Here is a 25,345-nt window from a genome sequence, read left to right on the forward strand (position 1 = left end):
TTTCATGAATTAGGCTTCTAAAAAGAGGTCTCCAGAGTCTATTACATTACTTGCTGCCAAAGATCAAACATAGGCCTGAGTCCCTGCCTCCCATGATTTAATCAGCTGATCACTGTGTTTGTTCTGTTTCACTTACATGAATAGGATTAAAGCACCATAAAATTGTGTGAAAGCATATTTTATTATTATAAAAGATAATAACACATTGATCCCTGTTTTTTTATGGATTATGGGTGTTTAATTAGCCTAGTGATAAGATTGGAGAATGGGTTAGCTAATTGATTGTGTAAACAAAGGAAATAATGAGAAAAAAACCCCCTTAATCCCATCAATATTTACTCTTGGTAAACACTCTGTTGGAGAATGATAAGCAAGCTAGGACACTTCATTGGGTAAGGAATTAGGGTGAATGAGAGAAGGATTGTCACTTGTTGGCCATTTATCCAGCCACTTTCTTGAGTGCTTGCTTTGTGCCAGACACCATGCTAGGCACTGGATACAGAGGTGAATTAACCACAGCCTCTTCCCTCCAGGAGCACATAGTCAAATAGAGGAATTGAGCTTTATAAAGTGCATCCTATCAACATCTGAAAAACCTGAATCCACTTTGGTTGTGTAATACCCACAGTGATTGTAGCAGTAATGGTGGCAGCAACAAGAACAATTATTATTTGAGCCTTTTACTACATGGCATCCCTATAAGCATGTAATACTTAGCCAGTGTTGTAGACACATTTCAAATAAGAACACTAATTAAAAGACATATGATGTTGTTTAAATGAAACTAAATCATTTGGTGGTGGCATTAATATTGGGGATTTTAAATTCCAGTCCAGTTCTGAATCTTTGTTAAATTAAGACTGTGGAGAACCTCAGAGATCTACTTTTGAAATATTCAACAGGAATAGCAATTCTTGTGTGCTTTTTCCTATGTATAAGGCCTGTTTTAAGCATTTTACAAATCTCACTTATAGGTATGAACTGTTATTACCCCCATTTACCAATGAGAAAACTGAGGTGCATATAGGTTAAGATTTTTGCCCAAGATCACATAGTTGGTGAGGGGGTGGAGGTGGGGTTATAACTTTCCAGTCTATTAGCCTAAACACTAAGCTATTCTGCCTTTCAAAGTACTAACCCCAAAGTGCTATTGTGAGCACAAAATGAACAAAGCATGTAATACTTAGCATGGTGTCTGTCACACAGTCAACACACAACATATATTAACTGGTATTTTGTCATCACTACCCTCGCATATACCTCCGAGCCATTTCCGTCCTTGAGAAATATGTCCACTTTTCATCTTGGTCAACGTACAACATCATCAACCAGCTCTTCTCCAGTCACTATAAACAGAACTTTATATATAATATTCTAATCCTTAAAGCAATCATTTATTTAAAAATTTGGTGTTATTAGCACTTTATACATAAACAGACTAGAAAAAAATAGACTAGAGCTCAGAGATGTTAAATAACTGCCAAATTCACAGAATTTGTAAGTGGTAGATCTCAGAATTATATTTACTTTTATTTGGCTCCAGAGCTATATATTGGGCCATTATATCATGCTTATTATTCCACAGGAAGAAAATAAAGTGATGACCGAGTGAATGATTTGGGTAATGAGACAGAAGTGTCTGCCATTTGTGATGTCTGGGCATTGATGAAGTAGTCTCCCATCCTATCAGTATCAGTGGCATGAAGTTGTTGCCAGGGACTTGAGGTGCATTTAAACTTCCCTTGAGAGTATGTCCATACTTTCTTGCTCCTGCAATGGCAGGCATTGTACCTGACTTCCCCCATGTGCTTCTAGAGGAAAGATCTCAGGGACCCCACAATCTCTAAATCTCACCTCGACTCCCTAGTCCTGACTTCCAGCCCCATGCACTGATTTGTCCTTCAGCACCATGGCCAGATCCCTGAAATCTGACAGAAGGCTGGAGTCACAAAGTCCAGGGTCAGAGAAGTCCTTTCTTGCCAGGTGAGTGTGTGGGTAGGGAAACTAGACTTCATTCTACATCTTGTTTCCCCCTGACCAATTTTTATCTTTCTTGATCAATAACCTGTCTCTCACTCTGGATCCATCCTGTTTAACATCATCCTTTCTCCTTTAGGTCCTCACAGCCATTCCCCTCTCTTTCCTCACCCTAACAATCTCTCTCACCAGCCCTCCTTTCTGTTCCTACTCTGATGTTCCATTTTTCACACCTGACCAGTTTTTTTTTCATTTACACCATATCATGACCCCCCCATTCTGTCAGATTCTCTAGAATCAGTCCCCAAAGAAAGAGCTTCCATCAGAAACTCACTATAGAACTTACTAGATGAGACAGAGAAATAGGAACGGTAATTGGAAACATGGGATATACCTGAGATTAGGGAAAAACAATTTAGGGAAACTTCTTGGCTCATTGGTTTCTTGTAGGTCTGACAGTTATAGTGCACATGTATTGTGACATCTTTCTTTTTTTCCATAAGGTTTTGGAAAATTGTTTGGAAGCTAAATCTCTGGTTCTCCCTGTTCTAAGGTAAATGTGACCTAATTTTGGATTCTCCATGATATAATGGCTTGAATGTCCTGATGCTGAGTGTGTGATTGAATTAACTGTGGTGGATGTTATTTTGAGCTAGAAAGGTGTGCTTAGCCTTATGAAAGAATAAAGAAAATATACGAAGATGCTCTTATATTTCAGTAGTTATCCTTGCCTTTACTGTTTATGCTTTTAATAGGAAATTTTCATAATGTAGATATAGAGACCAAGACAATGAAACACATATACGTAATAGTCAACTTTAACAAAACTTAACATTTGCCCTTTTTGTTTCAATTCTTATTTTGGAAAAATAGACTGCTACTGATACAATTAAAATCCAAACTGGGCTTCCCTGATGGCGCAGTGGTTGGGAGTCCACCTGCTGATGCAGGGCACACGGGTTCGTGCCCCGGTCCGGGAGGGTCCCACATGCCGCGGAGCAGCTGGGCCCCGTGAGCCATGGCCGCTGAGCCTGCGCGACCGGAGCCTGTGCTCTGCAACGGGAGAGGCCACAATGGTGAGAGGCCCGTGTACCGCAAAAACAAAACAAAACAAAACATACATTAAAAAGTGAACCCAAGTGGACTTTAAATACAAATATTAAAAAATATTAAAGATGAACCAAGAAAATTAAAAGGCAAAATCTTAGAGTAATATCTTTAAGAACTTTGGATAGACAAAGATTTCTTAAACAGGACACAAATAGAATTAACCCCATTGGAAAAATATACATTATATTAAGATTAGAACTTCTGTTCAACAAAAGATATTAATATAGGGAACAAGCAAGCTACATAATGAAAGAAAAAATTCTTCATACACATATCCAACAAAGGACTCATAACTAGAATATTTAAAGAACTCCTGGAAATTAATTTATAAAAGCAGACTACCCAGTAAAACAGCAGCAAAGGACTGGGAACAGGTCTTTTGTAAGAGAGGATACCCAAATGATCAACAAGCATAGGCAAAGGTGATAAACTACAGGGGTTATCAGACAAATGCAAATTAAGACCATAACACAGTTCTTCTACAAACCCATAAGAATGTATACAGTGGAAAATATGGGTGGTATAAGTGTCGGCGAGGAAGTGGACCACGCTTTTTCATATATTACAGGGATGATTGGTACAAACACTTTAACTTTCTGGTATTATCTATTAAGGCTGAAAATATGCATTCATTGTGAACCCCAAACTCCATTCTTAGGTGTATAGACAAGTCCCAAACTGGAAACAATCCAAATGTCAATCAAAACTAGAATGGATGAATACATTAAGGCATATAGACCCATTTGAAAACAATAAAGGCTTGAGACAGAGTTAACCGTAATGATACTGAACAAAAAAAGTGGAACACAAAAAGAGTACTTACTGTATGCTTTATATAAGGACAAAAACATCCAAACTGGTAAATAGTGTAAAGATCAGGATAATGGCAATAAAGTAATCTGGTTAAACACACGGTTTTAAAGTCATACATATCTGAGATTAAGTCTTAGGGCAGCTACTTACCTGACCTCTCTAAGCTTTACTTTGCTTCTCTGCAAATTTGGAAAGTGTTAGCACCCTTATAAGAGGCTTGTGCTGAGGATTAAATAAATTGTACATTAAAATGCATAATTAATGCCAGCTGTGCTCGATACCATTGCATAGGTAAAGCAGTTTGGTAACTTCTTTGAATTCCTCACACATGAAATAAATGAAGGTTGGTGGTATTAAGAAAATTCATATGACTATGTGTTGATATCAGTACCAGACAGAGAAGTCTATTGAAGAAAAAGATGGAGATAGAAAACTAAAAGCTCAGGGAAGTAGGTTCAAGAGTCTCACGGGCTTGTGAACATCATAGGAGGATTTGGAATTCCACTGCAGAAACATTAATACACAGAATTCAGAGAGCAGGTGGGGAAAAAAAACATCAGGTGAAGGAAGAGATGAGAGGAAATGTAAAATGAGACTGAGAGAAAAATGGTGTCAGTGATAAGACTTGTCCAAGTTACAACTTTTAAAGGAGACATATTTCACAGCTCCATGAGTGTCCGTGAGAAGGAATGAATTAATGACACCAAGGGGTGCCCTTGGTCCTGAAAATTTTCTGAAGAGCACGTTTCATATCCTTATTCCTCAGGCTGTAGATGAAGGGGTTCAGCATGGGGGTGATCACCATGTACATCAAAGAAGCAATTATGTCCTTGTCTTTGGAGTTGCCTGATGAAGGGATATAGTAAATGCCTGCAATTGTCCCATAATATAAAAACACTACAAACAGGTGAGAACCACATGTAGACAAGGCTTTGAAGATTCTCTTGAAGGAGAGGACCTTCAGGATGATGGCTGCCATGCTGATATAGGAGCCCAAAATACCACCCAATGGCAGGGTGAAGATAAATCCCCCTTCAGTGAGGATGAGCAACTCATTGAGGGAGGCATCGGAGCAGGAGGACTTGAGCACAGCAGCAAGATCACAAAAGAAGTGGGGGATGACAGTCCCTGCACAGAAGGACAACCGGTCCACGAGGAGGGTGTGCAACAGAGCGTGGGCACAAGAGGCGAACCAGCACCCAGTCACTAGGATGACACAAAACTCATCCCTCATGAGGGTGGTGTAGTGGAGAGGGTGACGCACGGCCACATACCTGTCATAGGACATCACTGCGAGAAGAAAGCTGTCAAGGCAACCAAAGAATATAAAGAAATACACCTGTGAAATGCACCCTGGATATGTGATAGATTGGCATTGAGTCTGCATGTTCATCAACATCTTTGGGACAGTGACAGATGAAAAGGAGACGTCAGAGAAGGCCAAGTGGCTGAGGAAGAAGTACATGGGGGTGTGGAGGCGAGAGTCCAGCCTGATGAGCAGGAGGATGAGCATATTCCCCAGCACCGTGGTTAGGTACATGCCCAGGAACAGGGCAAAGAACACGCCCTGCTGCTCTGGCCAGATGGGGAGCCCCAGGAGGAGGAACTCGGATGCGCTGCTCTGGTTCTCAGGCCTCATGCTGTGCTTTTATATGCTGGGGATAAAGGAGGGTTAGGAATATCAGAAAGAACAGTATGGATACAGTTCATACTGCAATTTTCTGAGAAACCAATGAATTTTTAACCACCTTCCTATTAATTTTTCACACCTATGGATGCATGCATCTTTGCTCTATCCCAGTCTGGATCCAGGAAAACATCACACCCAAAAGTAGCCAACAAGACTTCATTGCACAGAGGCAAGATCATGTTTCCCGTTTCATTCAACCATTATTTATTGAACATTGAGTCTGAACCCAGCCCTCTACTCAGGACTGAGAATGCAACTGTAAATAAGAAAGGCAAGGTCCCTCTCTTCTATGGCTAGATTTTTTATAAGCATGCTGGGATAGTTCATGACAATGAAACAGAGCTAAACCATAATACTTCACTGTGGCAGAAATAGTAGATGAAACTCTGAAAACTGGTCTCAGTTGTTTCCAGTGCTGAGGTGGTGTTGTTGGAACCTTGTCACACTCCTCCTGGGAACCTGGCCGGGTACCATTGACCTACAGCTGTAAACTCATCAGTACTCTAGAAATGGGTGGTCACTTAAAACCACTTGGTGCCAGAATAGTCCACAGACTATCTTTTATAATAATGATGAATATTTGGGGGACTATACTCTGTGACCAGCACTGTGCTGAGGGTTTTACATACATTTACTAACTAAATCCACACATTAGCCTTACATAACCAGATAAAATCTTCATTGTTGTACTAAGAATTAGTGTTCTTTTCCCATTTAAGCTGTTGGGAAATGGAAATATACATGATATAAATTTCACACGCATACAGCAAGCTGTCAGAGATGGGATACATAGATATTCACATATATACAAGGTGATATAGGTATATATACACATACATAGATGGAATATATATAAACATGCATGGAACATGGGATATATGTGTGTGTGTATATCCCATATATGTATATAGGGTGATTAAACAATAGCCATAAAGATATACATATACACATATGACATATTGCATGTGTATATAAGAATATATAAAAGGGAATATACATAGGGATATACATATATTATGTATATAAAATTGCCATTTTCTGTAGGTTAAAAATGATCAAACGTTGGTTACTTCATGGAGTTCAGTATAATAGTATTGTGTGATCAGAATCCATGCCTTTAACACGGAACTCTCCCCTTTCATTGGTTATGAGTGTCAGACACTGTTATTTTAGGGCTGCAAGGAAACTGAAGTTGTCCCAAATTTTCTTAGTGCTCTGCCTAGGTAATTCCTTTCACTCATATTTATATATTTCCCAATTGAGAGAACGCTGTCACATACATTAACTTCTATTCAAGCCAAAGATATTTATTGAGGGCCTGTAAGCTTCCATTTTATAGATATATAAACTGAGGCCAAAGAATTAAGTGACTTCCCAAGGCCTTACTGCCGTTTGGTGGGGCTTCTGCACTCTAACTTCACTCAGCTGGGTGCCTAGTGTTTCTTTGCTGGGACGTTAAGTGAAAGCAAAGGAGTACAAAGCTCTGAGCACCTCAGTCACACTCAGGTATATGAAAGTGATAGCAGATTCTTTACAGGGGACAGTCACTCGGGGCATTTTTATCTCAGTTGATGTCACCCCAGAAGGAGGTCACATAAAGAGATGTTTGAGGTCATGGGTGCAAATCAGAAGCCTCAAACACACACACAAATCTCTCTCTCTCTCTCTTTCTCTCTCTTACACAAACACACACACGCACTGCTGATCTGAGGATTCCCGTCACCTGTGGCCCAGCCCCATTCTAGGAGAAGGATAACCAGTATGTGGTTCAGTTCATAAATACTCATATATATCCAAGTCATAAATAACACACAAGGTAAGACATATACAGTGCACAATAACGTATCACCCACCAATACACTCACAATGCACCATTGACACACAAGTATGACATACCTGGTAAAACACACAACTCACATACCACATACACATAACTCATCACAATACATACACATCACCAAAAACACACAAGGGCTACATACAATTCAAAAATCTCACAAGACACACACCAACAACACACATGCACACCTAGCCGCACACTCACTGCAACAAGCAGCACACACACTCCCTTCACTGAGCCGTGTGCTTGGGCCCCAAACCCTTCCAGGGTGAAGGCAGTCAGCGTGGGGCAGCTAAGCCTATTCACCACCACCAGCCTGTACACGCGGTAACATACACACAGACAAAGGCAAACAGCACACAGTCCTGCTCTCACACACGAGTGTGTCACCCACAGACACAGCTCGTACACATGCCAGCACACACTGCTGGGTGGAGGTTGAGCCCTGTCCGACCTCGGCTCTCTGGTGAGGTCCCAGCCCTGATGCCGACCACTCTTCCCCTCAGCTGTGACACCCGCCGGATAGCGGAAATGCCCCCATCATAACAACAGGAGACAAATACTAAGATCACAGGCACAACTCAGGAGTCCCTAATCGCATGTTAGGAGGCTGATAACTTGATCTACATGTGCTAAAACAGGACCTGGATTGGGTCTAACTCAGGAAAAGAATCAGGCTCTGAGTCAGGTACATAGTACACACACACATACACACACAACCACCAAACAACACGTACACAAGCATACACAATACACACAGACACACACACACACACTCATAACACAGAGATACTCATACACAAACCCACAAGCCCACAAGCAGATCCATCGTCAAGTGCAGGTTTCTAGCTCCTTCTGACCTATGCTTGTTGTTGGTGAGTTCAGACACCTCTTCCAGACTGTTGCTCAAATCCTCAGCTTCTCTTCGTAGTAAAGGAGGAGCCACCGTGGATTAATTGGCCAATTTCTTACTGCCATTTTGGGAGCAGTGTGTCCAGGAGCCAGAGGGGACTGGAGTCACAGGGGACAGTGTCTCTAATGCCAGGAATGACTTGGACTCCTTCTTTCTTGGGCATGGTTCCAAGCTCAAACTTAGCTTGGGCATGGTTCCAGCTGGGACTCAGTTTTTTTTTTTTTTTTTTTTTTTTTGCGGTACGCGGGCCTCTCACTGCTGTGGCCTCTCCCGTTGCGGAGCACAGGCTCCGGACACACAGGCTCCGCGGCCATGGCTCGCGGGCCCAGCCGCTCCGCGGCATGTGGGATCTTCCGGGATCGGGGCACGAACCCGTGTCCCCTGCATCGGCAGGCGGACTCTCAACCACTGCGCCACCAGGGAAGCCCTCAGATTTTTTTTTTAATTTAATTTTTAAATGATCTCAGACTTAGAAAAATGTTGTAAACATGATAGAATGAATTCCTGTATGCCCTTCACCCACACCCCAGAAAGGCTAACATTTTACCATGTTTTGCTCTATTGTGTGTGCGTGTGTGTGTTTATCGAAGATTCTGGCTGTACACAGTGCATATTACCAGAAGACACATGATTTGGTTCAAGTGTCAGAGGCCGATGGCACTTCACAGGAAGAGAATTTAAGAGAAAGTTTATTATTCACACAAAAGACTCCTGGGGAGAGCTGGGTGGGTACAAGCAGATTTGCTTGGGCAAAGCAGAGGAAATGGGTTTGGGAATCTGCAGTGGTTAAGGAGTGGGACTGGGGAAAAGTTTCTACTGGAGAAACAGACTATATGCTGTGCTATCTGAGCAACTTTGTGTTGTTTATTCACACATGGCAATAAGTACCCTTCAGGGAACAAATGCCCCCTTGGCTGACCAGCAGATAATCTAAGGCTTAGCGATTGTCAGCAACCATAGCTGCCAGGGAGCACTGCCTCTCACTCAGGGCTTCGAGGGCTGTGGCAGGCGAATAATATATTCAGATATTATTTTGGATCAATTATTTTGTTGTATAGTATTGTGGCTTCCAAGGCAACACTGATGACCCCCTACGTGGTCAGCAGAATAAAGGCAGTTGGCAAGAATATAACATACTTGGTGGTGAGAATAAAGTTGGTGTGCTTTGTTTGTGGGCAGGAACCCAAAATGCAGGTAGTGCAAGTCAAATCATAAGGAGCAGCCTGAGTTAGAGGCATAAATCAGTGCAGGAGTGAGGGATACTTGGGGAAATAAAAGAACCTTCATGGGCTAAAATCTTAGACTTAGCATTCAGCCTGGGCAACCAAGAACTAATATGTTTCCAGTAAGCCTTTTGATCGGGAGATAATATGGGGTTATTCTGGATGGTTGGAGTTAGTATTTTTTTTTTTTAGATTTGAATTTTGTTCTTCCATTCATTAACTATATAAAGTCAGGAAACTACCATTTTGAGAAAAATAATAAATAAGTATATTTGAAATGTCCAGTGTTTAATTTAAAAACTTATCTTAGTTGATTTTATTTTACTTTATTTTATTTTTTTTTTTTACATCTTTATTGGAGTATAATTGCTCTACAATTCTGTGTTAGTTTCTGCTGTATAACAAAGTGAATCAGCTATATGTATACATATATCCCCATATCCCCTCCCTCTTGTGCCTCCCTCCCACCCTCCCTATCCCACCCTTTTAGGTGGTCACAAAGCACCGAGCTGATCTCCATGTGCTATGCGGTTGCTTCCCACTAGCTAGCTATTTTACATTTGGTCGTGTATATATGTCAATGCTACTTTCTCACTTCGTCGCAGCTTCCCCTCCCCCGACCCCCGAGTCCTCAAGTCCATTCTCTCCGTCTGCAGAATGGTCAACAGGGACTGATTTAAACACTATAGAAAAAATTGCCAGCAAAGTGGGACTGCATTTATGATGTCATCTAATGGTTGGCTATGGCAGTGATGTTGAAGAGCCCAGATAAGTATGGGCTGCAGCAGGCTGAAATATAGCCTAGACGCTGCCATGTTGCCGGGTGGGGTCTACCCGTCAGCCCGCAGTGTGCTGGACCAAAGTTATTATCCAAAGTAGTAATATCCAGGCTATGAAAATCCAGAAGGCTAAGCAATAACCTTTGTACCATGTGGGTACTATGACCTGAGGCACTGGGGCTGGGGACACTGATTAATATGGTCATAGTTGTTTTGTTTTGTTTTGTTTTGTTTTGCGGTACGCGGTCCTCTCACTGTTGTGGCCTCTCCCGTTGTGGAGCACAGGCTCCGGAGGCGCAGGCTCAGCGGCCATGGCTCACGGGCCCAGCCGCTCCGCGGCATGTGGGATCTTCCCGGACCGGGGCACAAACCCGTGTCCCCTGCATTGGCAGGCGGACTCTTAACCAGTACGCCACCAGGGAAGTCCTGGGCATAGTTTTTTTAAACTTTTTATTTTATATTGGAGTATAGTTGATTAACAATGTTGTGTTAGTTTCAGGGGTACAGCAAAGTGATTCAGTTATACATAATACATGTATCTATTCTTTTTCAAATTCTTTTCCCATTTAGGATGTTACATAATACTGAGCAGAGTTCCCTGTGCTTTACAGTAGGTCCTTGTTGGTTATATAGCAGGTTGTACGTGTCAATCCCAAGCTCCCTAACTATCCCTCCCTGCCACCCTTCCCCACCGGTAACCATAAGATCATTCTCTAAGTCTGTGAGTCTGTTTCTGTTCTGTAAATAAGTTCATTTGTATCATTTTTAAAGATTCTGCCTATAAGTGATATCATACTATATTTCTCTTTCTCTGTCTGACTTAGTTCACTCAGTATGACAATCTCTAGATCCATCCATGTTGTTGCAAATGGCATTATTTCATTCTTTTTAATGGCTGAGTAATATTCCATTGTATATATGTACCACATCTTCTTGTTTCCCCAATTACAACCATCTTGTATTAGGTACTATGATTATCTCATTTTACAGATGGGGAAACGATCACTAGTAAGCCAGGAAACGAAGGTTGAAATGTATTTTTTGTCTGACTCTGGAGTTCATAACCTTACCAGCTTTAGTATCCTGCTCCTCAGTGCTAATGTTTGTACCAAGAGATGGATTCATATTAAGCTAATATGTTTATGCTGATGCCTACCATGTACCAGGCACTGTGCTATGCACTACTGGCAGAATGTAAAAAAGAGTAAGATACTCTCCGTGTCAAAACATGGTGGAGACAGACACATGTTCAGTTTGGTGTTAAGTCAGATGGTGATAGTTGCCATAACAAGTGTTAGAGGACAGAAGGAAGAAAAATAATCTACCTGAAGGTGGCCAGGTACAGTTTTACTCACACGGTGACATTTTATTGAGCCTTAAAATGTGAGCTCATTTGAACTCTTGAAGAAAAAAGGTGACAATTCATAGGGACAGGTTATTTACTGTAGAGGTCATGCTAGTTCTTGGAGCCATTCCAACCCAACCTTGGAAATGTTTTGTAGTGGTTTTGTCCCTGACCGTGGGTCTTGCCTTTTTTTTTCCCAGTCTCATTTCTGTAAAGTCTCTTGGCCAATTCTGTTCTTGGTGACTATCTCTCCCTATTTTTTTGTTGTTAATGTCTTTGAATTCTGGCTGCAGATTAGTATTTCCTAGAGGTCCAGAACTCTCTAGAGAAGAGACACTTGTATTTTTCATAAAAACAAAACAGGTAATTCTAGCGCAGCCAGGTTCATGAATACCATTGTGGGATTTCCTGCCCGGCAGCAAAAGGACAGAAGAAATAAGGTATGAAAAATATCTAGTTCATTCTTTACCCTATTAAGGTAAAAGTTGGTGGGTGTAGAAGGGGTTAACAGCACCCAGAAGTTCCTGAATACTTAATCCTTGTTCAATCCATTTATCCCTAATTCAATTTTTAATTCTTTGTCTGCTGTAATTCTCTGCCTCTCCAAAAAGGTCCTTTGGGACCTGCTACACACCATGTACGGTTCTATCTCTGAATAACGTTCATTTCACTTTTATGTAGTTTTAAAATTATACTGACAATATTATCAGAGTGAGGCATTCCTCACTTCCAAAGAGTCTATTTATATCCTTATCTTTGTGATTCTATTCCCATTCAAAAAAGATAAGCAAGAGGACTTCTTAACGCTCCGCCCATTGGAGGATTGCTTCTTTCTATGGTTCTTTAGAGTCCTTCCTGAGTGGAGTTGTATATGGCAATATACATCTTGGCAGTATGTATACATCCATCTGTAGCTCATCACAAAGCATCATGACGGTATCCATGAACCAGGTCCAAGTGTTTTCGTCCCTGGCCTCTGACACCCCAGAATAACTTTATTTCTGTTTACACCAGGGACCAAACTCCCTGTTAGCATTTCCTATCAGTTCTGTCCTAGGGAGGAGATCACCCAGGCAAATTTTGGGTGATTCTGTTGTCTTCCTCACCAGTATATCCTTTGTTCCTTTAATGAAGGGAGTGTCTTCTGACCTTTCTTGGGGAATGTAGTTAGCTGGTGAGTTCTCTGGTCTCATATAATAAATACATTCTAACATGGTCAGATCCCTGAGATTCTGACCTCTTTCTCAATACTTTGCCAAGGTGTTCTGGCATGTGCATTCCATTTACTGTAGGTGACCATCATTTCCAAGCCTACCAATGGTCCCATCAGTAAATGAGAATTCATTTTAGGTGCTCTTGTCTCCTAACCCACCCTTATGTTCCATAACTTCCTTGTCCAGCACCCTGAGGATCCACTTCCATTTGTATTCCTCCAGTTACTAGTGGTATGTGTTAGCCAACTCCTGCTCCCATTTCGATGAATTAGGTAAATATCCACATAGCTGGGACTATGCTGAAATCTGTTCCAAGTTATTAGTCTATGGAAAATGAAGGAGGCAGGCATTTTGAAGGCAAACATCATCCTGTGAGTCATTTCACCCACCTCAGAGGAGCTCTGTATCAGTTATCAAATACTGCGTAACAAACCATCCTCAAACTTAGTGTTTAGAAAACAACAGCAACCATTTATTTAGTTTACATTTCTGCTGTTAGCAGTTTAGACTCACTCAGCAGGGTAATTCTTTTAGTAGTTTTGGGTGGGCTCACTAACATATCTGCCATCTTGCCTCTTGGCCATCAGTATGTCTTCTTTGGAGAAATGTCTATTTAGATCTTTGGCCCATTTTTTGATTGGGTTGTTTGTTTTTTTAATATTGAGCTGCATGGGCTATTTGTAGATTTTGGAGATTAATCCCTTGTCGGTCGCATCGTCTGCAAATATTTTCTCCCATTCTGTGGATTGTCTATTCATTTTGTTTATGGTTTCCTTTGCTGTGCAAAAGCTTTTGAGTGTAATTAGGTCCTATTTTTTAATTTTTGTTTTAATTTCCATTACCTTAGGAGACAGATCAAAAAAGATATTGCTGCGAGTTATGTCAAAGAGTGTTCTTCCTATGTTTTCCTCTCAGAGTTTTATAGTATCAGGTCTTACATTTAGGTCTTTAATCCCTCTTGAGTTTATCTTTGTGTATGGTGTTAAAGAATGTTCTAGTTTCATTCTTTTACATGTAGCTGTCCAGTTTTCCCAGCACCATTTATTGAAGAGACTGTCTTTTCTCCATTTTATAGTCTTGCTTCTTTTGTTGTAGATTAAATGACCACAGGTGTGTGGGTTTATTTCTGGGCTTTCTGTCTTGTTTCATTGATCTATATTTGTTTTTGTGCCAGTACCGTACTGTTTTGATGACTTGATCTACTGTAATTTTTGGTATGGTCAAGGTAGAGGAACAGTGGTGCTAAGATATTTAGTACAGTCTGGATTTTTCAGGACATATGTTTTGATGCTAAAGATCATAAAGTGCCAAGAGCACTCAAGGAAAATATATGGAAAAGAAGTTACCAGAAAGAGGGTAAAGTTTCCAATGGCAAAGATAATAGCCATGCTCTGAGTCAGCTGATAATAAGTACATGAAAAGATGCTCAACATCTGTTAGTCATTAGGGAAATGCAAATCAAATCCACAATGAGATACAACTCCACATCCACTAAGATGGCTAAGATAAAAAGGACAGACAATAACAGTGGTTGGTGAGAATGTGGAGAAATTGAAACCTACATCGCCCGTGGGAACATGAAATGTGCAGGCACATTTTTTTTCAATAAAAATACATTAGATATTTTATAATTTTTCTTTGTACACGGAAGAGGAACTTGAGGTTCAGAGGAGATTAAGTAAATTGCCTGAGGCCACCCACCACAGCAGATAGAGCTTACAACTGAGATCTGTCTTTCCCAAATACTCTTCTCTTACACCTACATGGTTCTGAGTCTCACAGGCAGTTTTTTGTTTGTTTGTTTTGTTTTATTTTTGGCTGCGTTGGGTCTTCACTGCTGCACGCGGGCTTTCTCTAGTTGCAGCGAGTGGGGGCTGTTCTTTGTTTCGGTGGTGCAGGCTTCTCATTGTAGTGGCTTCTCTTGTTGCGAGCATGGGCTCTAGGCACACAGGCTTCAGTAGTTGTGGCTTGCGGTCTTCAGTAGTTGTGGCTCGCAGGCTCTAGAACACAGGCTCAGTAGTTGTGGTACTCGGGCTTAGTTGCTCCGTGGCATGTGAGATCTTCCCGGACCAGGACTTGAACCCGTGTCCCCTGCATTGGCAGGCAGATTCTTAACCACTGCACTACCAGGGAGGTCCTCACAGGCAGTTTTGATCCTGTTTATCCTTAACTACGTGCAGCCAGAAGAAAGAGAACTATATGGTCCTTCACTGATGCCAAAGAAGATAAATTACTTAGGCTCATAACACAAACCTGTGGTCACTAAGCTGAGTAGAAATAATTTTGGGGAGACAAATAATGAAGAGATTGAAAGAGACAGGTGCCAAATTCAGTGGGGGAAACAGAAGACTCCAGACCATGGTTGCTTTCTTTGTTTTTCTCACTCCGAATCTGGACTGAGCAGGTGTCTTCTTCACATATGTCTTCACATATTCATTCAGAAAACTTCATAGACAACTGGTCTGAGAGTGAACATCTGAGTGAAGGCCATTGTTGTCTATAAGAGGGATCAGCTTTCCTAAAATCAAGAAGAAGCCTCGAGTCCTTCTCTGTTAAGTGAGGCAGCTGAACTCAGTAACAGTGCAGAGTTTCCTGGAGCTATAAAGGCTACCATACAGTTTATTCTCTGGACCCACCTTTGTTACTAATGACAACAAAAAAATAGGAGAAGAGAGCTGAATGGGAAGTGGGGAACGGAAAGGAGATACTTTACAAATTCCCATTCTGCAAACTTTCTATGCGAAGGGAGCCTTGTTAGCCAAGATCTTCCAATGATTCATCAGAACAAATAAATTCCCAACATCACCCCATTTCCCCCTCCCACCAGCCCCTGGCAACCACCATCCTATCCTCTGCTTCTGTGATTTGACCATTTTAGATTCCACATGTAAGTGGGATCATGCAGTATTTGTCTTTCTGAGTCTGACATTTCACCTAGCGTAATGTACAAAGTTTCAGTTATGCAAGATGAATGAGTTTTGAGATCTAATGTACAGCAAGATGGCTATAGTTAACCGTACTGTATTGTGTATTTGGTATTTGCTACAAAGGTGGATCTTGAATTAAGTCTTCTCACCAAACACGCAAAAGTAAAGTGGTAGCTATGTGGAGGTGATGAATACATTCATTAACTTGATTGTGCTGATCATTTCACAATGTATACGTATCAAAATATCAAACTGTACACTTTAAATATATGCAATGTTTATATGTCAACTATACCTCCATAAAGCTATTTTAAAAAGAACTAATAGATTCCCAAGAAATAAGACAGGAGACATAAGTTCTACTAATGATGTAATTTCTCAATTTAATAGACAAGAGCAATAATCAATAATATGAACTCAGAGTTCACAATTTCTACTAATGAAATGGAAGGAAATGAGAGAATAACTGTAACAGAATGCAATTCAGGTTATCAAATATCTAATGGGCACTTATTCCATGCTGGATTCAAGATTGGGGTGTAGGATCTGGGGTTATGTGAATACATGTGTCTGTTATAACAATGAGCAAGCGTCATTGAGAGAAGGTTTTGCCCCATGGAAGAGTTTCTCCAGGGCCCCCTTCATCTCCCTGTTTCTTAGGCTATAAATGAAAGGTTCATCAATGGTGTGACCACTGTGTACATTGCAGAGGCAATTATGTTCTTGTCACTGGAGGTGCTGGATGAGGGGAAAAAATATAGCGCAATAATTGTTCCATAATACAGAGATACCACAGAGAGATGGGAGCCAAATGTGGACAAGGCTTTGCAAATCCCCTTGGTGGGTGGAACCTTCAGGATGGTGGCCCCGATGCAGCCATAAGAGATCAAGATGCCTATTAGTGGGAGGATAATGACAGCCACTCCTGCCATGAAAACGGCTAGCTCATAGAGGGATGTGTCTGATCAGGAGAGCTTGAGCAGGACAGCAAGGTCACAGAAAAAATGGGGAATGGTGTTGTCAGCACAAAAGGACAGCTGGGACAGGAGAAGGGTGTGACACAGGTCATTGGAACAGGAGAGAATCCAAGATACAGTTACCAGTAAGGTACACAGTCCCTGTCTCATGATGGTGGTGTAGTGGAGAGGGTGACAGATGGCCATGTACTGATCATAGGCCATTGAGGTGAGTAGGAAATCATCCAGCTCAGTAAAAATAATACATCTGTGCTATGCACCTTGCATACAGGATGGATTGATCCTGGCTTTGCATGCTCATTAGCATCTTAGGGACAGTGATAGATGAAAAAGAGATGTCAGTGAGAGCCAAGTACCTGAGGAAGAAGTACATGGGGGTGTGGAGGCGAGAGTCCAGCCTGATGAGCAGAGGATGAGCATATTCCCCAGCACCGTGGTTAGGTACATGCCCAGGAACAGGGCAAAGAACACGCCCTGCTGCTCTGGCCAGATGGGGAGCCCCAGGAGGAGGAACTCAGACACGCAGCTCTGGTTCTCAGGCTTCATGCTCCTCTCTTGTCTGCTGAGGATGAAGGGGAGGGGGAAATGTCAGAGGCTTTGAAACTGTGATTATGGCCACCACACTAGGGTCTCTTAATATCTCGTGGAGAAAAAGAAAAACTGCCCAATTTCCGTCATCACCTAGAGCTGCCAAAGCAAGTGACACCCTCAATGTTCAACATGATTCCTTTCAATGGGAACTAGAGCAAATTCATTCTCCTGTTTTCTTTTTAATTAGCCATGTTTCTGGCACTAAGCTACTGATTGGAGATACAAGAATAAATAGGACAGGGACTTCCCTGGTAGCGCAGTGATTAAGAATCCGCCTGCCAATGCAGGGGACATGGGTTAGAGCCCTGGTCCAGGAAGATCCCACATGCTGTGGAGCAACTGAGCCTGTGTGCCACAAGTACTGAGCCCGTGAGCCACAACTACTGAAGCCCACGCGCCTAGAGCCTGTGCTCTGCAACAAGAGAAACCACCGCAATGAGAAGCCTGTGCACTGCAAGGAAGACCCAACACAGCCAAAAATAAATAAATAAATAAATAAATAAATAAATTAATTAATTAATATTAAAAATAAAGAGTAAATAGGACATACAGGACCTCTTCCCTCTGGATACTGACCCTCTAGGGAACACTGGACAAGGGACCAACTAAAGGTGTGGACCTGAAGCCAGATTCCTCATGTTACAATTCAGGCCCCACAGCTTTCTAGCTGTATGACTTGGGATGCTAAATCTCTCTTGGCCTCGTGTTGTGCCTCTGTAATGTGAAGAGACCAATACCACACATTCATAGAGTTAATAAGAGGATTCTAATTCGATGCACATTAATATCTAAGAACAGTGTCCTGCATAAAATACACACAAAATTTTATCAGTTATTTTTATGATAGGATAAGTATCCAAAAAAAACCAGTATCAAATTCAGGAATTTAATAAAACAGTATTATGAGTTGCTCAGCACAAAAGACCAAGAGACTGATCTAAAATTTGTGTCTATCTGAGCTCTCACATTCTTAAGGTGAGTTTCTGAGCTCAGATCCTATCACTGGGGTAAATTCCCTGGTGGAACTTGTCTTAATGCATGTTTATCTTCTTGCCAAGAAATAAACCTTAATTCTGTGCATGATCTCCATCTATCTCCATCCTTATCTGGTGTTTCATGCCTCAGATCTGGATATTCACAGGTACAAAGGCACCTGAGATCTGAGATATGGGGGTCTGAGAGCTGGGAGATACTGAAGGATTGGAGGTGTCTATTTGAATTCAGTTACCTGATTGACCATCACTATCCCAATATTGATCTTCACACTGATAATAACTGACATTTAATGAACACTATGTCAGACTAATATATTTTTGGATTATAGCCTCATTACATTTTTCAACAGTCCTAGGAGGTAGGTGTTATTAAAACTTCATTGTCAACATGCTCAGAAGGAGTAGGAAACTAGCATGATCATACAGTTAGTAACTTCTATAGTCACAATTCTTTCCCGTGTTTTTTAAAAAATGTATTGGAATCTCTGCTCCTGTGACTCCACTGTTTCTCCCTCTCTTTAACTAGATAAAATAGGCAGGACATTAAGAAATATTATTTCAGGATTTGAAGGAGTCTTCCTGCTCAGATAACTGTCGACCTTCTTATTCCTGCAACCCTTTAGTTTGCGAATGGTTTTCATATGACTTCAGTTTCATTCAATCCATCAGTGTTTGTGTGTGAGAAGTGGAGACGACAGTAATTTTTTTCCCTTCATTTTACTAACAGGAGTAGTGAAATCACTTAAACAATCCCACACAGATACTGTATAGAGGAACCTGGTCTCAAAGGTTGATTTTCTGATAATCTTTTCGCTAGAAAGAGAATCCACCCATTTCTTTTTATGGGGGGTAGAGAGGCTAAAGTTAAATATGAAATGTGAAAAGTTAAAGTTAAAATATGCTTGGGAGAGGAACTTGACATTAACAGTGTGTAAGACCCTCTCAGTAGATGCTTGTTCCAGACCAGAGCGTTGCTCAGGGTCATTAATTGACTCAGCTCATGGGACACAAGGAGGGACCAGGTACTTGTCTCTTCTGCCAGGACTGGCTTCTCCCTGAAAGTTGCTAGGTCAGACTTAACCTAGGGTCTCAAAGATCTCCTACAGGAGAACCAGAGTACGTAATGACACCAAGGAGCTGCAATTCGAAGGGAAGGGAACAATATAGAAATGGCGCTTTGATTCCATCAGCACCATGTATGAAAGGGGTGGTGAAATTGCTCAGTAATGAAGAAAAGAAGTTGTGACCTGGGGGGTGGGAGAGGAGGGGTTTCTAGAGAGCCTATGGATGGGCCTAATTTTCCTGTCTTCATACCAAATTTTGTCTCCTGAGCAGTTGGGAAATGGCGAGTCAGGTGTCTTGGCCTCCATGAGGCTACAATTTACTAAGTGCTCAGGATGTGCCTAGTACTTGTGAAACACCTAACAGACAAGATCTTCAGCAATGATCATGATCCCATTAACAGTAGAGGATGCTGAGCATCACCAAGGCCAAACCCAAGGCCACAAAGCTATTAAGTGGGAAAAAGACAAAGATATGAGTGTCGATGTATGTGACACCAGAAGTGAGCATTTCATTTCTGAACTATATTACCAAAATTGAAGAAGCGTGTCAAAAATATTGAGCTTCCAGGGGTCCTGCTGGAGTATTCAAATCAATGAAAAATGGATGCCAGTAGTGCTTCAAAGTGGGCTTCCTTTGGAACGGCCTGTGTGGATTCTGGTCTCAGGCAAGAGAGTCAAAATGTGATAATGTTACACACACACACAAATATTTGTATCTTCTGTGTGAAGGAAGTCAAAGTGTGGATTTGTTTTACAAAAGCACTCACACACTATCACAGACGCACACTTGCCAAATGGGGATTTATAGATTTCTCTAGCTTATACTCAAAGTAGGTGAATACAGTCAGGGTGTGAGTCAGTTTCACACAAATCTATGCAAAACTCACAAACAAAATACACGTGTACAACACAGCTACACACAGAGAACTCTCAAGCATCCTCTGCCACAGGCATTGTAGTTACAAGAAATCATACATATTCCAATCACAAGCAACGCACAAGGTCTTACATACAGTACACAAGCAACAAATGCAAGTAAAATAAGCACACACTGAGAGGAAATTTCCAGCTTCTCTGACCGATATATATATTAGTATGTTTGTCATTCAGTGTGTTTGTCAGTTACACATACACGCATAAAGCCATACAACACAATACACCTGCAAAAATACACATAACATCTCTGATGGTCACACATACACACATTTACACACAGACATACATGCACGACTATGGAGATGTCTGGGCTCCTTCCGAGTTATACCAGTGCTATGAGTTCTGATACCTTCTGCTTCGTTCTGTTACCTGAATCCTCACTTTCTATCCAGAAGACCCAGGATCCAAAGAAAAAGAGCAAACCTCAGTGGCCTGAGGACCTTTACAAACTCTCATGTCTGCTCACCAGCTTCAAAACAGCGGGCAAGAAGATCTCCTTTTGCTCATCAGAAAGAGACCCCAGGGCTTCCCTGGTGGTGCAGTGGTTGAGAGTCCGCCTGCCGATGCAGGGGACACGGGTTCGTGCCCCAGTCTGGGAAGATCCCACATGCCGCGGAGCGGCTGGGCCCGTGAGCCATGGCTGCTGAGCCTGTGCGTCCGGAGCCTGTGCTCCGCAACGGGAGAGGCCACAACAGTGAGAGGCCCGCGTACCGCAAAAAAAAAAAAAAAAGAAAGAAAAAAGAAAGAGACCCCAGAGGGAAAGAGCCCCAAGTCCCTGACTAGAGGAGCAGTCGACTGGGGCTAAGTGCCCAACTTCCTCCCAGTCCCTCGGAAAGGAGTATGTTTAGGGTCCAAAGGGACTGAGTTGTAGCTGGAGTCACAGGAGAAAGTGACCCTAATGTCAGTGGTACCTTGGGCTCTGGTTAAGTCTCCAGATGGGAAGTAGAAGTTACCCTATTTCCCGTGACCTCTACATCATGGGTTCAGCTTCTCTGTACAGCAATGTATGGTACAGGCAGTGTAAGGGCCTCAGCAAGCTTCTGCAAGCTCCCCAACACCTACACAGGCTTCCATTAAAGCACAAAGCCCCTTAAAATGTACAGGTCTCTCTCACTTCGTCCCAGCTTACCCTTCCCCCTAGCACTGACATATATACACACTACCAAATGTAAAATAGATAGCTAGTGGGAAGCAGCCACACAACACAGGAAGATCAGCTCAGTGCTCTGTGACCACCTAGAGGGGTGGGATAGGGAGGGTGGGAGGGAGATGCAAGGGGGAGGGGATATGGGGATGTATGTATATGTATAGCTGATTCAGTTTGTTATACAGCAGAAACTAACACAACATTGTAAAAAATTATACTCCAATAAAGATGTTAAAAAAAAATGTACATGTCTCCCCACTCCTCTGTGAGGTACGGTCTGTGCTTTGTTCAGGAATAGGGGGATTGACTCTATCACTCTGGAAAAAAGACTCTGGGCTCTCCCCCTACTAAGAGAGCATACCTGAGCAATTTATCAAAGATCTCTGAGATTCAGTTTCTTCATAGCGGAAGTAATAATAATACTCTTCGTGTGAGTTTGAAGGATGGTAAGTGAGCACATAATGAAAGCTTAATAAACGTTAAGGTTTATTGTCAATGTCTTTGTATCACTAGGGATCAGCTATGGCTTACAACAGACAATTGTGATTGGTAATTGTTGAATGAATTCATCTGTTCATTCATTCACTCATTCACTTAAATAATTATTAAGGCTCTCATAAAGGTAAACACTGATATGTACTCTGGAGACATAACAGGGAATAATATAAACAGAAATCCTTCTTGTGGAACACACACGCAAGTTGGGGGAGGGAGGGCCAAAAAAATTGTTAATGCAAAACAAATGGCAGGTAAATCGTGAAAAGTGCTCGGGTATGATAAAAACCAGGCACTGGAGCTAGGGAGAATCAGGAAGTTCAAAAGATACCCAGTGTTACAGGATTCTTTTTCACAGAAACCCAGACTCCCCTCCAGTCAAGTGGCTCCAGGTCTGTAAACTGGTTTACACCACTGCACTCCTATTAGAATGGCTAAAATTGAAAGGACCACTGCTATTGAGTGTTGTTGAAGCTATGACGGAACTGGAACTCTCATACGCTGCTAGTGGTAATATAAAACAGTTTGAAAATATCTTTAAAAGTTAAACATATACCAAAATAGATAACTAATAGGAAACTACTGTATAGCACATGGAACTCTACTTAATACTCTGTAATGACCTATATAGGAAAAGAATCTTAAAAAAGAGTGGATATATGTATATGTATAACTGATTCACTTTGCTGTACAGCAGAAACTAACACAACATTGTAAATCAACTATACTCCAATAAAAATTTAAAAAAAATTAGTGAAATGGGAAAAAAAGTTAAATATATACCTAGCATGTGACTAGATAAAAAGAGTGTATATATGTATACATTGACTTATACAAGAATGTTCATAACAGCTTTATTTAATAGACAGAAACTAGAAACAGCCCACATATCCATCAAAAAGCTCTGATATACCTACTCACCAATTTAAAAAAATGAATTGATAAACAGCACAACATGAATGAATCTCAAAATGTTTACACTGAATAAAAGAAGGCAGCAAGAAAAGAATACACACAGTATGATTCCACTTAAACTTCTAGAAGATGCAAACTAATCCATGTGACAGAAAGAGATTAGTGGTTCCCCTGAGGCCAGATGGGAGGAGTAAAGAGAGAGCAGTAGGGTAGGCATCAGGAAAATTCATGATCTTGATGGCTAGTGGTGATAGTTTCATGGGTGTATACAAATATCAAAACTAGTCAAATTGTGTACTTTAGATATACAAAGTTTATTGTATGTCAATTACACCTCAAAAAATCTGGGTGTTTTTTTTTTTTTTTTTTTTTTTTTTTTAATTACTGAAAAGTTTTTTTTTTTTTCTTTTTTTTTTTTTTTTGTTTATTTATTTATTTTTTTAATTAGTTTCTGCTTTATAACAAAGTGAATCAGTCATACATATACATCTGTTCCCACATCCCTTCCCTCATGCATCTCCCTCCCTCCCACCCTCCCCATCCCACCCCTCCAGGCGGTCACAAAGCACCGAGCTGATCTCCCTGTGCTCTGCGGCTGCTTCCCACTATCTATCTACCTTACGTTTGGTAGTGTATACACGTCCATGCCTCTCTTTCGCCTTGTCACAGCCCACCCTTCCCCCTCCCCATATCCTCAAGTCCATTCTCAAGTAGGTCTGCGTCTTCATTCCCGTTTTGCCCCTAGGTTCTTCATGACATTTTTTTTTTTAAAATTCCGTATATATGTGTTAGCATACGGTATTTGTCTTTCTCTTTCTGACTAACTTCACTCTGTATGACAGACTCTAGGTCTATCCACCTCATTACAAATAGCTCAGTTTCGTTTCTTTTTATGGCTGAGTAATATTCCATTGTATATATGTGCCACATCTTCTTTATCCATTCATCCGATGATGGACACTTAGGTTGTTTCCAGCTCCGGGCTATTGTGAATAGAGCTGCAATGAACATTTTGGTACATGTCTCTTTTTGAATTATGGTTTTCTCAGGGTATATGCCCAGTAGTGGGATTGCTGGGTCATATGGTAGTTCTATTTGTAGTTTTTTAAGGAACCTCCATACCGTTCTCCATAGTGGCTGTACCAATTCACATTCCCACCAGCAGTGCAAGAGTGTTCCCTTTTCTCCACACCCTCTCCAGCAGTTATTGTTTCTAGATTTCTTGATGATGGCCATTCTGACTGGTGTGAGATGATATCTCATTGTAGTTTTGATTTGCATTTCTCTAATGATTAATGATGTTGAGCATTCTTTCATGTGTTTGTTGGCAGTCTGTATATCTTCTTTGGAGAAATGCCTATTTAAGTCTTCTGCCCATTTTTGGATTGGGTTGTCTGTTTTTTTGCTATTGAGCTGCATGAGCTGTTTATAAATTTTGGAGATTAATCCTTTGTCAGTTGCTTCATTTGCAAATATTTTCTCCCATTCTGAGGGTTGTCTTTTGGTCTTCTTTATGGTTTCCTTTGCTGTGCAAAAGCTTTGAAGTTTCATTAGGTCCCATTTGTTTATCTTTGTTTTTATTTCCATTTCTCTAGGAGGTGGGTCCAAAAGGATCTTGCTGTGATTTATGTCATAGAGTGTTCTACCTATGTTTTCCTCTAAGAGTTTGATAGTTTCTGGCCTTACATTTAAGTCTTTAATCCATTTTGAGCTTATTTTTGTGTATGGTGCTAGGGAATGATCTAATCTCAAACTTTTACATGTCCCTGTCCAGTTTTCCCAGCACCACTTATTGAAGAGGCTGTCCTTTCTCCACTGTACATTCCTGCCTCCTTTATCAAAGATAAGTTGGCCATATGTGCGTGGGTTTATCTCTGGGCTTTCTATCCTGATCCACTGATCTATCTTTCTGTTTTTATGCCAGTACCAGACTGTCTTAATTACTGTAGCTTTGTAGTATAGTCTGAAGTCAGGGAGCCTGATTCCTCCAGCTCCGTTTTTCGTTCTCAAGATTGCTTTAGCTATTCGGGGCCCTTTGTTTTTCCAAACAAATTTTGAAATTTTTTGTTCTAGTTCTGTGAAAAATGCCATTGGTAGTTTGATAGGGATTGCATTGAATCTGTAGATTGCTTTCGGTAGTAGAGTCATTTTCACAATATTGATTCTTCCAATCCAGGAGCATGGTATATCTCTCCATCTATTTGTATCATCTTTAATTTCTTTCATCAGTGTCTTATAGTTTTCTGCATACAGGTCTTTTGTCTCCTTAGGTAGGTTTATTCCTAGATATTTTATTCTTTTTGTTGCGATGGTAAATGGGAGTGTTTTCTTGATTTCATTTTCAGATTTTTCATCATTAGTGTACAGGAATGCCAGAGATTTCTGTACATTAAT

At 41.1% G+C, this 25,345-nt stretch overlaps 1 protein-coding gene and 1 pseudogene across 2 annotated transcripts; both read right to left on the reverse strand.

The window, feature by feature from the left end:
- Positions 1-4,594: 4,594 nt before the first annotated feature.
- Positions 4,595-5,539, reverse strand: LOC308618386 (olfactory receptor 1J4-like; the record flags this gene model as incomplete). Its single annotated transcript, XM_081236149.1, has 1 exon — positions 4,595-5,539. The coding sequence occupies one exon, from the start codon at positions 5,537-5,539 to the stop codon at positions 4,595-4,597; it is 945 nt and encodes a 314-aa protein (XP_081092275.1).
- A 10,865-nt stretch (positions 5,540-16,404) lies between these two features.
- On the reverse strand, positions 16,405-17,354 carry LOC308619253 (olfactory receptor 1J4-like; annotated as a pseudogene). The gene has a single exon. The product of its transcript is annotated as an olfactory receptor 1J4-like (transcript).
- Positions 17,355-25,345: the final 7,991 nt, after the last annotated feature.

The sequence above is a fragment of the Mesoplodon bidens genome (assembly GCF_964165515.1).
Source record: "Mesoplodon bidens genome assembly, chromosome: 6".
Classification (NCBI taxonomy): domain Eukaryota; kingdom Metazoa; phylum Chordata; class Mammalia; order Artiodactyla; family Ziphiidae; genus Mesoplodon; species Mesoplodon bidens.